Genomic DNA, 13,795 nt, shown 5'->3' on the forward strand with positions numbered 1-13,795 from the left:
TTTGTAGTCCAGGGAGTGTGAAGCGCAGAGTCAAATATCACCATGATGATTGTGCGTTCTAGTACCAATTGTTTGGCGACAATAAAATATAAAGTTTTTTTTTAACTGTTATGTGCTGCACGCGGAGGCTGGTGGAGTGATAGGTTCTTCAAGAGCCTTGTGTGCTATATGGAGGCTTCTTTTGTTGCCACCAGTGTTTTTTAGAATTTGTTTTGCCACTTTCAAAGATTGGAATGTACATTTCACCATCTTTATCTGTCCTTGAAACACCTTTAAAATGGTACAATTTTGTTTGTATTGCTGTTTCCGCTGAAATTACCTCGCCATAGTTCTCTGCACTATTAAATTTCATCTATGATTAATTAATCTATTTAAATCCTTCTGTTTACTATGTTTCCAGATTCATTGCTATTTGAAAAGTTACTCTATGTACAAAAATTCAGGTTGTTAATTCATTTCAGACTAGAAGGTCCAATACTGACCTCTGGTGGAAGCCATTGCAGACTTTCCTTTGGACTCAAAAAAACTGGAGAACCTGAAAGTAAATTTATTATGAAAGTATGCAAATATAACCATATACCACCTTAAGATTCATTTTCTTGCAGACATTCACAGTAGATGACAGAAATACAACAGAATCACTGGAAAACTACAGACAAAAACTGACAATCAACGTGCAAGAGACAAATAGTGCAAATACAAACAAAGCAAATAAAAAAAAAAGTAATATTGAGAGCAGGAATTATAGAGACCTTGAAAGTGAGTCTATAAATTGTGGAATCACTTCAGTGCTAAGTGGAGTTAACCCATCTGATGCAAAAGGCTGATGGGGTTAAGGGTAACAACTGTTTCTGAACCTGCTGGTATGGGTCCTGAGGCCCCTGTTCCTTCTTCCTGATGGCAGCAGTGAGAAGATCGCATGGCCTGGCTGGTGGAGATCCATGATGATAGAAGCTGCTTTCTTGTGGCAGTGCCCCTCGTAGATTGTTCATTATTATTTTCTCCTCCTGCCTTTAGCCAGTTTGGTATTAAACAGTTACAATCTCATTAACCTCATCAGCTTCAGTTTTGCTAAAAATCTATCATACTTTAACAAGAACACAGCATTGACTGCTCTGTCATTCTATAATTAATTCATAATAGTGAATCCAGACATTCTGAGCCTCAGTACTTTGAGCCTTCTTCATGCCTCTTTAGTATCAGTACGGACACAGCTGTGCTAGTAGGTTAATTTAGGTATATGGAAACTGAGGCATTAATGAGTGTGACAGAAAATAAATTGCAAAGCTACAGGGGGATAATTAGGGGTGGGGTGGGGGGTGGAATAAGACTGATGCAGCTGCTGGGTGAGAAGCTGGCATGGATCCAATGGGCCAAATAGTAATTCTCATGAATCGGAAGGGACTTGAGCAGTGAATCTCAGCTGACGCTCCAGTACAAAGTGATGGGGTTCCACACTGTCAGAGATACCGTCTTTTACTAGGGACAGTAAACCCCTTTATTTTTACTTAGTATGGAAGAGGCCCTTCTGGTCCAACAAGCAGTACCTGCTAGCAACCCACTTATTTAACCCTAGCATAATCACAAGATGATTTACAATGACCAATTAACCTTCTAACCAGGCAGTTCATTGGGAGGGACGTGCATACTCCTTACCATATGATGTCAGAGTTCAACTCTGAACTCCGATGCCACTCTGAACTCCGATGTCACGCTGATCACTACACTACCGTAGTTCCTTCAGGTGAATACCATAACTCCAACAGTGCTGTTTAGATGAAGAGGTAGCAGTTTTCTGCCTTGTGTCCTAATGAGTAATTATTTTTCAGTAACATCTCTAAGATGAATAATATTGTTATTCTTGTATGGGGAAACTTACTGCATTGTAAATGACTATAATGTCTCCTAGAATCAGAATCAGGTTTATTAGCACTGATATATGTCATTAAATTTATTGTTTAGTGGCAGCCATACAGTGCAAGTTTAAAAAATTACTGTAAGTTACAGTAAAAGTAAATAGTGCAAAAGAGGAATAGTGAGGTAGTGTTCATGTTCGTGGGGTCACTGATTGCTCAGTAATCTGTTGACAGAGGCAAAGAAGCTGTTTCTAAAAAGATGAGTGCACATCTTTAGGCTCGTGTTACTCCTCCATAATGGTAGTGATAGATCGAATGGCCTAATTCTGTCCCAATGTCTTATGGTAATGAGAAGAAGGTGTGTCTTGGATGATGAGGGTCTTTAATAAGACCATAAGACATAGGAGTGGAATTAGGCCATCTGGCCAATTGGGTCTGTTCCACATTCAATCATGGCTGATCCCTTTTTTTCTCCTCCCCAACCCCAGTTCCCGGCCTTCTCTCCGTAACCTTTGATGCCATATTTAATCAAGAATCTATCAATCTCTGCCTTAAATACACCCAGCGACCTGGCCTCCACAGCTGCCTGTGGCAACAGATTCCACAAATTCATCATCCTTTGGCTCAAGAAATTTTTCTGCATCTCATTTTTGAAAGGACGCTCCTCTATCCTGAGGCTGTGCCTTCTTGTCCTAGACTCTCCCACCATGGGAAACATCCTTTCCACATCTACTCTGTCTAGGCCTTTCAACATTCAAAAGATTTCAATGAGATCCCCCCCTCATCCTTCTGAATTCCAGCGAGTACAGACCCAGAACCATCAAACGTTCCTCATATGATAACCCTTTCATTCCTGGAACCATCCTTGTGAACCTCCTCTGAATCCTCTTCAATGCCAGCACATCTTTTCTAAGATGAGGGGCCCAAAACTCTTCACAGTACTCAGTTAGAGGCCTCACCAGTGCCTTATAAAGCCTCAGCATCACATCCTTGCTGTTGTATTCTAGACCTCTTGAAATGAATGCTAACATGGCATTTGCTTTCCTCACCACGGACTCGACCTGCAAGTCAACCTTTAGGGTGTTCTGTACAGACTCCCAAGTCTATCTGCATCTCAGTTTCCTGGATTTTTTTCCCCATTTAGAAAATAGTCCACACATTTATTCTACTACCAAAGTGCATGACCTTGTATTTTCCAACATTGTATTTCATTTGCCACTTTCTTGCCTATTCTCCTAATCTGTCTAAGTCCTTCTGCATTCTACCTGTTTCCTCAACACTACCTGCCCCTCCACCAATCTTCGTATCACCTGCAAACTTAGCAACAAAGTCATCTATTCCTTCACCTAAATCATTTATATACCGCATAAAAAGAAGTGGTCCCAACACCAACCCCTGGGAAACACCACTAGTCACTGACGGCCAACCAGCAAAGGATCCTTTTATTCCCACTCGCTACCTCCTACCAATCAGCCAATGCTCTAACCATGTTAGTAACTTTCCTGTAATACCATGGGCTCTTAACTTGGTAAGCAGCCTCATGTGCGGCACCTTGTCAAAGGCCTTCTGAAAGTCCAAATATACAACATCTAATGCATCCCCTTTATCTATCCTACTTGTAATCTCATCAAAGAATTCCAACAGATTTGTCAGGCGGGATTTTCCCTGAAGGAAACGATGCTGACTTTGTTCTATCTTGTCCTGTGTCACCAAGTATTCCATCACCTCATCCTTAACAATTGACTCTTAACATCTTCCCAACCACTGAGGTCAGGCCAACTGGTCTATAATTTCCTTTCTGCTGCCTTCTTCCTTTCTGACATTTTCAATTTTCCAGTCCTCTGGCACCACACTAGAGTCCAATAATTTTTGAAGTATCTTTACTAATGCCACCACAATCTCCAATGCTACCTCTTTCAGAACCCTAGGGTGCAGTTCATCTTGCCCAGGTGACTTATATACCTTTAGGTCTTTCAGCTTTTTGAGCACATTGACCCCGGCACCTGGGAGGCAGCTTACCATCTGAGTGTCCCGTTCATGTCCACGTTATGCAGAAATCACGCCTGAAAAAATGCATTAGCTCTCAAACGATCTGAGACGTTCTGTGGTTGTGAAAATTTCTGCAAAAAATTAGCAAGCATTTTTTCTCTCTTTTGGTACATTCTTGTCTATATTCTTCTTCTTGTGTCTTTTCCAGCAGCTGGAGACTCCTCTCCCAAATGTGATGGAAATGGCCTTTTACTTTGAGCAGGCAGGAGTGGGCCTCAGCAAGAACGAGATGTATCGCATTTTCCTGGCACTAAAGCAGCTAGTAGACACACAGCCACTGCAGAAATGCCGGTTCTGGGGTAAGATCATGGGACTCAAAGGGAATTACATCGTAGCAGAGGTGGAGTTCCGGGAAGGGGAGGAAGACACAGAGGAAATGTTAGAAGAGGATAAAGAAGAGGAAGAGGCGAAAGAGGACACTGAGCAAGATACAGAGGAAGAGGGAGAGGTAGTGGAAGACAAGCCCCCAGCATCAACATATAAACCACCACCAATTATCCCAAAGGAGGACAACCGCTCTGGCACAAACAAATATACGTATTTTGTTTGTAGTAAACCAGGCAAGGTTTGGACCAAACTACCTCCGGTTACACCAGCCCAAATCACAGTAGCCAGGAAGATCAAGAAGTTTTTCACTGGCAGCTTGGATGCTCCTGTCATCAGTTACCCACCCTTTCCAGGGAATGAGATTAACTACTTGAGGGCACAGATTGCCCGGATATCTGCTGGTACTCAGATCAGCCCACTGGGATTCTATCAGTTTGGAGAAGAGGAGGAGGAGGAAGAGGAAGGGCTGGTGAGGGAGAACTACGAAGAGAATTCAGAATTTGAAGGAATTCCAGTACCAGAGCTCTTGGACAACCTGGCGAATTGGGTCCATCATACACAGCACATCCTTCCACAGGTGTGATATTGACACTTGCAAGTTGTGATTTATTTCAATATTGTGTTATCTTCATCCTTCATGCATATACACTGTGCCCCAGTGAAAAGAGGTTTTGCTATGCATATGGAAAGTACTAATTTTATGATCAATGTTTAAATAATACAGAGCATGCTGTGAATTGAGCTCGGTGTCCCACTCTGTCAATCTGGTGCATTTAAAGATTCATGTGCATGGCATACCTAAGGATCTGTAAGAGCGATGCAGTTGGCTGGAGTGAGACAGTCTGACCTGCATGGTGATTGTAGAAGCATAGACAGCCAAGAATTATTTGAAATGCAATGTTATTGCTGAGACTGAGACTTGAATGTCAAAGAAACCAACAGGGTTGTTTACCATTGGGTTGGTGCCTCAACTGCAGAAACATTATTAATATAATATGTTGTGAAATTTATTTTTTGTGGCAGCAGTACAATACAATATATTAAAATCTATATATTACAATAACGGTCAGAATCAGAAACAGAATCAGGTTTATTATGTGTCGTGAAATTTGTTAAGTTAACAAAATAAAAGTAAATCAATTACACTAAATGTATAGAGTAAAACAGAAATAAGTGAGGTAGTGTTCACGGGTTCAATCTCCATTTAGGAATTGTATGGCAAAGGGGAAGAAGCTGTTCCTGAATTGTTAGTGTGTGCCTTCAGGCTTCTGTACCTCCTTCCTGATGGTAACAGTGTGACGAGGGCGTGTCCTTGGGTGATCAACACTGGTGCACCTCAGGGGTGTGTGCTTAGCCCACTGCTCTACATGACTGTGTGGCTAGGCACAGCTCAAGTATCATCTATAAACTTGCTGACAATACAGCCATTGTTGGGAGAATCTCAGGTGGTGACGAGAGGGCGTACAGGAGTGAGAAATGCCAACTAGTGGAGTGGTGCCGCAGCAACAACCTGGCACAACGTCAGTAAGATGAAAGAGCTGATTGTGAACTTCAGGAAGGGTAAGACGAAGGAACACATACCAATCCACATAGAGGGATCAGAAGTGGAGTGAGTTAGCAGTTTCAAGTTCCTGGGTGTCAAGATCTCTGAGGATCTAATCTGGTCCCAACATATCATTGTAGTTATAAAGGAGGCAAGACTGCGACTATACTTCATTAGGAATTTGAAGAGATGTGGCATGTCAACAAATACACTCAAAAATTTCTATAGTTGTACCTTGGAGATCATTCTGACAGGCTGCATCACTGTCTGGTATGGAGGGGCTACTGCACAGGACCGAAAGAAGCCGCAGAGGGTGGTAAATCTAGGCAGCTCCATCTTAGGTACTAGCCTACAAAGTACCCAGGACATCTTCAGGAAGCGTTATCTCAGAAAGGCAGTGTCCATTATTAAGAACCTCCAGCACCCAGGGCATGCCCTTTTCTCACTGTTACCATCAGGTAGGAGGTACAGAAGCCTGAAGGCACACACTCAGCAATTCAGGAACAACTTCTTCCCCTCTGCCATCCGATTCCTACCTCACTTTTTAAGTATAAATTATTTCTGGTTTTTTTTGCACAATGTTTAATCTATTCAATATCTGTATACTGTAATTGATTGATTTATTTATTTATTTCCCCCTTCTATATTACGTATTGTATTGAACTGTTGCTGCTGAGTTAACAAATTCCACATCACATGCCAGTGATAATAAACCTAATTCTGATTCTGATGGGATCCTTAACAATGGATGCTTCCTTATTGAAGCACTGGTCCTTGAAAATGTCTTAGATACTACGGAAGCTAGTACCCAAGATAGAGCTGACTAATTTTACAACTTTCTGTAGCTTCTTTCAGTCCCATGCAGTAGCCCATACCAGCCTGTCAGAATGCCCTCCACAGTACCTATAGAAGTTTTTGGGTGTTTTAGGGTGACAAACCAAATCTCTTCAAACTCCTAATAAAATATAACTGCTGTCCTTCCTCCTTTGTAACTGCATCAATATGCTGGTACCAGGTTAGATCCTCAGAGATCTTAACATCAGGAACATGAAATTGCTCACTCTCTCTAGTTCTGATCTCTCTATGAGGATTGCTTCGTGTTCCCTTATCTTACCCTTCCTAAAGTCCAGTCAGCTCTTTCATCTTACTGACATTGAGTGCAATGTTTTTGCTGTGACACCACTCAACCTGCTGGTATATCTCACTCCTGTATGCCCTCTCATCTCCAGCTGAGATTCTACCAATAAGGTATACATATGTAAAAGTAAATAAAATAACTGGTGTAAAAAGAGAGTAAAAATACTGAGATAGTGTTCATTGAATGGTTCATTGTCCATTCAGAAATCTAATGGCGGAGGAGAAGAAGCTGTTCCTGAAACATTGAGTGCGTATCTTCCTCTCTTATGGTAGTATGTCCTGGGTGGTGGGCGTCCTTAATGCTGCCTTTTTGAGGCATTGCCTTTTGAAGATATCCTCATTAATGTTGCTCTGCCCATATATGTAGCTGGGACAAACTCCATTTTCATCACTTTGCTCATTGTTAATCTCGTAGAGTCATTCAGCATGGGAGCAGGCACTTTGTTCCAACAATCCTTGCCGACCAATATTCCTATCTATGCTAATGCCATTTAGATTAGATTATGAGGACACTCAGTCCTCGTTTATTGACATTTAGTAATGTATGCATTAAGAAATGATGCAATGTTCTTCCAGTATGGTATCACAGAAACACAAGACAGACTAAGACTAAAACTGACAAAAACCACATAATTATAACATATAGTTACAACAGTGCAAAGCAATACCGTAATTTGATAAAGAGCAGACCATGGGCACGGTAAAAAAAAGCCTCAAAGTCCTGAAAGCTCCATCATCTCACGCAGATGGTAGAAGGAAGAAAACTCTTCCTGCCATGAGCCTCCAGTGCCGCAAACTTGCCGATGCAGCACCCTGGAAGCACCCGACCACAGCCGACTCTGAGCCCGTCTGAAAACTTCGAGCGTCTGACACTGAGCACCGGCACTATCTCTGCCGAGCGCTTTGACCCCGGCCCTGGCCGCCAAGCAGCAGGCAAAGCTGAAGATTCGAGGCCTTCCCCTCTGGAGATTCTTTATCGCACAGTAGCAGTGGCAGCGAAACAGGCATTTCAGAAGTTTCACCAGATATTCCCCTGTGCTTCTCACGTCCATCTCCATCAAATCAGGATTGTGCATGGCATCCTACTTGACAAATAACAAATATTCATCCCGGAATGGCCTCTGCACGCTGCGTCGCGCCGCCATCTTGACACGCCTTTTACCTGAATTTGGCCCATCTCCCTCTAAACCCCTTTTCATCAGAATTTCCAGATGCCTTTTAAATGTTGCTCAAAGGTTCATTTATTATCCTATCTATTTATTGCACCTATCACAATCACCTCAATCACCAGTTTACTGTAATTAACAGCATTATTTCCCACAGACCACACTGCAGTCATTTGGAGTGGAGTGTATCAGAACAGGAGAGCATAGGACAGTATGCTTAAATCCACTGTACAGCATATCTTTTGATGGGCAGACTAGTTGTATCATTCCCCCTATCCTTTTCCACATTGCCATAACTTTCATACCCCTTAAAATATTTTTTTAGCTTTCTCTTGCACACCACGAACAATTCATAGCCCATCACCCTAACAGGCAGTGCTTTTCAGGTACTAGGTACTTATTGTGCAAAAAAAGTATTTAATCTTTTCGCCATTGGCTGTTTCTTGTGTTCATTCACGGGCTGTGGGCTTCACAGGCTGAGCCAGCGTTTAAATTACCCATCCCATATCATCCTTGAGAGGGTGGTGGTGAGTTACCTCCTTGAGCAGCTGCAGACTTTACTTAAGGTTGGGTATACTAAAATACCATTAAGGAGAGCATTCCAGGAATTTGACCCATCGATGGTGATGGATTGGTGATATTTTTCCAAGTCAGGATGGTGTGAGGCTTGGAGGGCAACTTCCAGGGGTGATGTTCTTCATGCTTTTGCACCTTTTCCTTCTAGCTGGTAGAGGTGCTGGGTTTTGAAGGTGCTGTCTAAGGAGTCTTGGTAAGTTGCTGCAGTGCTTCTGTACATGGAGCAGACGGCTGCTGTGTGTCAGTGGTGGAGTGAGTGAATAATCGTAAATGGAGTGCCTTTCTGCTATGTATTTTATGCTGTCAAACTTCTTGAGTGTTGTTGAAGCTGCATGCACCCAGGCAAGTGGAGAGTGTTCCATTACACTCCTGACTTGAGCCTTCTAGATGATGGACTGTCCCTTTGAGTCTGTGCCTCTTGTTGTCAACCCATCAGCTATTGGAAGCTTCTTCTTAATTTATTCTCTCCCAGTGGCTGAGTGACCTGGTTCCAATGTAATCCACCACTCAACCCCTACCAACACAAGGGAAGTTTGTCAGTTATCCAGGACATCTTCAAGGAGCAGTGCCTCAAAAAGGCAACGTCCATCATTAAGGACCCATATCCAGGACATGCCCTCTTCTTACTGTTACCATCAGGTAGGAGGTACAGGAGCCTAAACATTCACACTCAGCAATTCAGGAAAGCTTCTTTCCCTCTGCCATCCAACTTCTGAATGGACATTGAACCCATGAACACTGCCTCACTAATTTATTTCTTTTCTTTTTGCACTACTTATTTAACTTAACTATTTAATACATATACTTACTGTAATTCACAGGTTTTTTCTCTCTATTGTATATTGCAGTGTACTGCTGCCTGAAAGTTAACAGATTTCATGACATATGCAGATGATATTAAACCTAATTCTGATTCTGATAATAAGCATTCCTAACCAAAGGCCCAACATGTGAACTTTTGGGAGAGTTCGTGAGATGTTGTCAGTCTCTGCCACTTACAATATTTCCAGCAGAGAAAATTCTGTTTCCTTTTTCAGCACAGAAAAATAGAAGTACTACTTCCGTCTTCAACACTGAAGGTGGATGACTCACAGGAACACCATTTGAGCACATTAAGTTTATGGTAGATGTCACCATTCTGTATGTCTTCCTAGCTCCATGTCTCAGTCACCTCCTCCTGGCTTCTTCCAGCATGCCTTCAACAGTCAAATCCCAAGGCTGTGGAATTTCCTACATAAACTTGTATTACTTTCTTTTCCCCTCCCTCTTCCCCACCCCACTCTTTATAAATATCACTGTTTCTGTTGCAAAGAAAAACCTCATTGGTTCTTGAGAATTTTGGTTCTCTAAATTGAGTTGTTCTCTCCCGTTGCAGGGCAGATGTGTCTGGTTCAATGCTGTTCAGAAAAAGGAGGAGGAATTGGAGGAGGAAGAGGAGGAGGAGGAAGAGGTGCCAGATGAGCCTGAGCCAGAGGTGGGACCTCCCCTCCTTACTCCATTGTCAGAGGATGCAGGTAGTCATCTGAATGAACCGCATACTGCTTGCACTCCCACTAACACTTTGGGATTTTCCTAATATAGTTTTTGCAAAATTTCCTTCCACTGACTTGGGAATGTTTAGAAGCAGAACAAAGCCATTGGGCCACTTCCCATAGATTTAATCCCTGAATACCTTCCTCTTTACCCCTCAGAAGCTATCCATCCCTTCAAGTACAACACTTGTTACCAACTATTCAGTCTTGCGCTTGATCTCATCTCCTCCCCTCTTGCAACAACACCCAAGTCAAAGGTTCTATTTCCCACAAACTCTCCAAAGTCCCACGCTCTGGTTAGTTCCATTCTCTCACTAATCTGAAGTCGCATAGAACCATTGCAAGGGACACAGGAAAAGAGAAAACCATGGAAGAACGCCTCCACGGCATTCCTTTTACAATTCTTCAAATGCTTTCTTTCTGCTCTTTTTTCCCTCCCTAGAAGTCAATGGCATTCCTCCTTGGACAATGAAGGCTTCATCTAGTCTGATTCCTCAATATGCCGTTGCTGTAGTCCGGTCCAATCTCTGGCCAGGAGCATGGACTTTCGCGATTGGGAAGTGAGTACCCAGTGTTCCAGGAAAGGTTTTCTAGACTCAGACGAGTTGGCCAGGCTGCTCCTTCTTCCAGTGAGACTGTGTTAGGTTTGCCATAGGTGCAGCTACTGCCTCAGAGGTTTAACCCTGATCTCTGGTGCTTTCTGTGTGAGTTTGCACATTCTCCTGTGACCATGCAGCTTTCCCTAGGGTGCTCTGGGTTTCTTACCAAAGATTTTATTTCAAGATACAATATAGAATAGGCCCATCCAGCCCTTTGAGTTGCACCACCCAGCAATACCCGATTTAACCATAGCTTAATCACGAGACAATTCACAATGACTTGCTAGCTGGTACGTCTTTGGACTGTGGGAACCGGAGCAACCAGAGAAACCTACATGTTCATGGGGAGGAATGTACAAACTCCTTGAATATGCTGGGATTGAACTCTGAGCTATAAGAGCATTGTGCTAACCACTGTGCTATATGGTGCCTACAAACATGGATGATGGGAGACCTGTCTTCAGCAAATAAAACCTGAACTCCGAACTCCGATGCCCTGAACTGTATAGTGTCGCACTAACTCTACACTAACATAAGAACATAAGAAATAGGAGCAGGAGTAGACCATCTGGCCCATCGAGGCTGCTCTGCCATTCAATAAGATCATGGCTGATCTGGCCATGGGCTCATCTCCACCTACCTGCCTTCTCCCCATAACCCTTAATTCCAGAATGAGTGTAAAGTGGCAGTCGAAGGTCAGCACTGAAGGGTCTGTTTCTGTTCTCTGCCTCTACGTAGAGAAGGACGGAACTGATGAAGTAGGAAACTCAACAGCTGGAAGACCTCTGCTGGTGGATAGCATGAACACAGCAATGGTACCTCTAGCAGCAATAACTCAGTCAACTTTCCAACCCCGAAACTGAACCGTCTATTTTAACAAATTAATGTTTATAAAGATAAACTTGTCACACATACATCGAAATATTCAGTGAAATGCATTATTTATGTCAAATCAAATAATTTAGGATTGTGTTGCGGGCAGCCTGCAAGTGGTGCCACACGTCTGGTGCCAATGTAGCAGGACTACAACTCACGAGCCTTCACTGTACGTCTGTTTGGAATGTGGGAGGAAACTTACAGAGTCACAGGGAGAATGTATAAACTCCTTACAGAGATAACAGGAATTAAACCCTGACTGGTGAGAGCTGGTACTGTAAGTCAGTTCCTCTCACTGCTACACTGCTGTGTCACCCAGTGTCTCAGTAAATCATCTTGCACAACCTAACCCATTATGGGTTGGTCCCCAGTGTCCCAAGTATAGCGTTTCTTGGACAGGGTGAATAAAACTGCTCATGATAGCCTACGTATGGTTTTGCTGTGACTGTGTGAGTTTCCTCCCACATTCCAAGGCCTCCCACATTCCAAGGCTTTAGAGTTAGGGAGTTATGGCCATGCTCTGTTGCCCCCGGAAGTGTGGCGATACCTGCAGGCTACCTCCAGCTCAATTCTTGCATTTTGCTGATGTATGTTTCAAATTCTTTAGCCTGGTATCCCTTTGTATATTTTGACAGGAAGTTTGAGAATATTTACTTGGGCTGGGGCCACAAGTACAGCCCAGAGAACTACAGCCCACCCACAGCCCCACCAGTGCAGGCGGAGTACACCAGCGGCCCCGATACTACAGAGGTGGATGACCCAACGGTGGAGGAAGAGCAGGCACTCCGCACTGCCATCGAGGAGCGGCTGGCAGCTGCAGAGCAGGCGGAGGAAGAGGAAGAAGAGGAAGAGGAGGAGGACGACGATGAGAACTGACCTATAAGAGATTTCTCCACAAATATTAGAACTTTTCTTTTTACTTTGTTTTTAAGTATTAAATTCAAATTATTCTATTTACCCTGGACCAATATTTCACCTACAATTAACTAAATCTGTAAATGATTTGTTTTCTATAAATAGTAGATAATAAAAGCTCTTGTAAAGGTAAATGCAAGGAAACATTGTTGAAAAGTCATCAAGTAGAAGCGCGTGCACGCACACACGCACACACTTTGGAAACATTAATAGGAGTATCAATTGTACACATATCTTTTGTCTGAGAATGAATGATGGAAAAGCATTGGGAGGATAAGGTGGGAAGGAGAGCTTGGGGTGTGAGGAGGAGGAGGGGATGGTATGAAGGGGAGGGAAGGAGCAATCAGTGCAAGAGAGGGAGGGGGCAAAGGGGGGGAGCAAGAGTAAAATCTGAGGGGGAGCAGAATATGAGGGGGAAAGAATGGAAGTAGTGGAACAATAAAGAGATGGGAGTAGAATATGAAGACGAGGAGGGAAGAGAGAGCGGGACAAAGAGTGAGGAGAGAAGGAGTTGAGAGTGAGGGGGAGCAGAATGAGGTGTGAGAATGAAGAATCAGAGAGCATGAGAGGGTGATGGGAATGCAATGAGAATGAGAGAGCCAGGCAGGGATGTGTGAAGGAGAAAGATAGCGTGAATGATTATTCTTTGTGCTTATTCCGCCACAGGAGGCAATGCAGACATTTTACACCAGGTAGAGACTCAGTGAGACCTGTGGTGGTGTGGAGTAAATCTTCACGACTGAACAGTCCCAGACTGTGCAAGAAACTTAGAGGTTCAGGAGCTATAGCCACCTCTTGTCCATCAGGGCACTGAAAAAGCTTATAATGTCACTTAATAAGAACATCTTTGTCATGAATGAAGTTTGCTGTTCAATTTTCCCAATTTTTTTTTAGTTTGTGTGAATAATTGAGGTTTTTATTTAGAGAGCTGTGAAATGTTTTGACTGTAATTTAGAGTTTTGGCATGTCCCAAAGCAATTTTGATTGTAATGTTGGATAATTGCAATAAAAAATGATGTCTTTCTCGCTGCTTTCGCGCAGAATATCAGTATGAAATTGGGAGCAACTCCCTTACTTTGAGAAGGCAGACGGTGCCTTGAAAATTGTAAGGAACCACAAGATTAATGAAAGGGAAATGTACAGGGCCTTAGTGAGCCCACACCTGGAGTATATTTAGAAACATAGAAATCCTACAGCAAAATACAGGCCCTTCAGCCCA

At 43.0% G+C, this 13,795-nt stretch overlaps 1 protein-coding gene across 3 annotated transcripts in view; it reads left to right on the forward strand.

Annotated features, from left to right (window-relative positions):
- Positions 1-12,876, forward strand: part of rsph4a (radial spoke head component 4A) — a 28,690-nt gene extending 15,814 nt beyond the window's left edge. The window contains exons 3-6 of one of the 3 annotated variants that reach the window (XM_072270305.1): positions 4,057-4,809; positions 10,030-10,168; positions 10,629-10,746; positions 12,297-12,876. In XM_072270305.1, the coding sequence (XP_072126406.1) occupies positions 4,057-4,809; positions 10,030-10,168; positions 10,629-10,746; positions 12,297-12,537 (1,251 nt within the window). In that variant the 3' untranslated portion in view covers positions 12,538-12,876. Of the gene's footprint in view, positions 1-4,053; positions 4,810-10,029; positions 10,169-10,628; positions 10,747-12,296 lie in introns of all 3 variants that reach the window. The other 2 variants (XM_072270304.1, XM_072270306.1) reach the window with 2 other exon arrangements.
- Positions 12,877-13,795: the final 919 nt, after the last annotated feature.

This window comes from Mobula birostris, chromosome 10 (assembly GCF_030028105.1).
Source record: "Mobula birostris isolate sMobBir1 chromosome 10, sMobBir1.hap1, whole genome shotgun sequence".
In the NCBI taxonomy this organism is placed as follows: Eukaryota; Metazoa; Chordata; class Chondrichthyes; order Myliobatiformes; family Myliobatidae; genus Mobula; species Mobula birostris.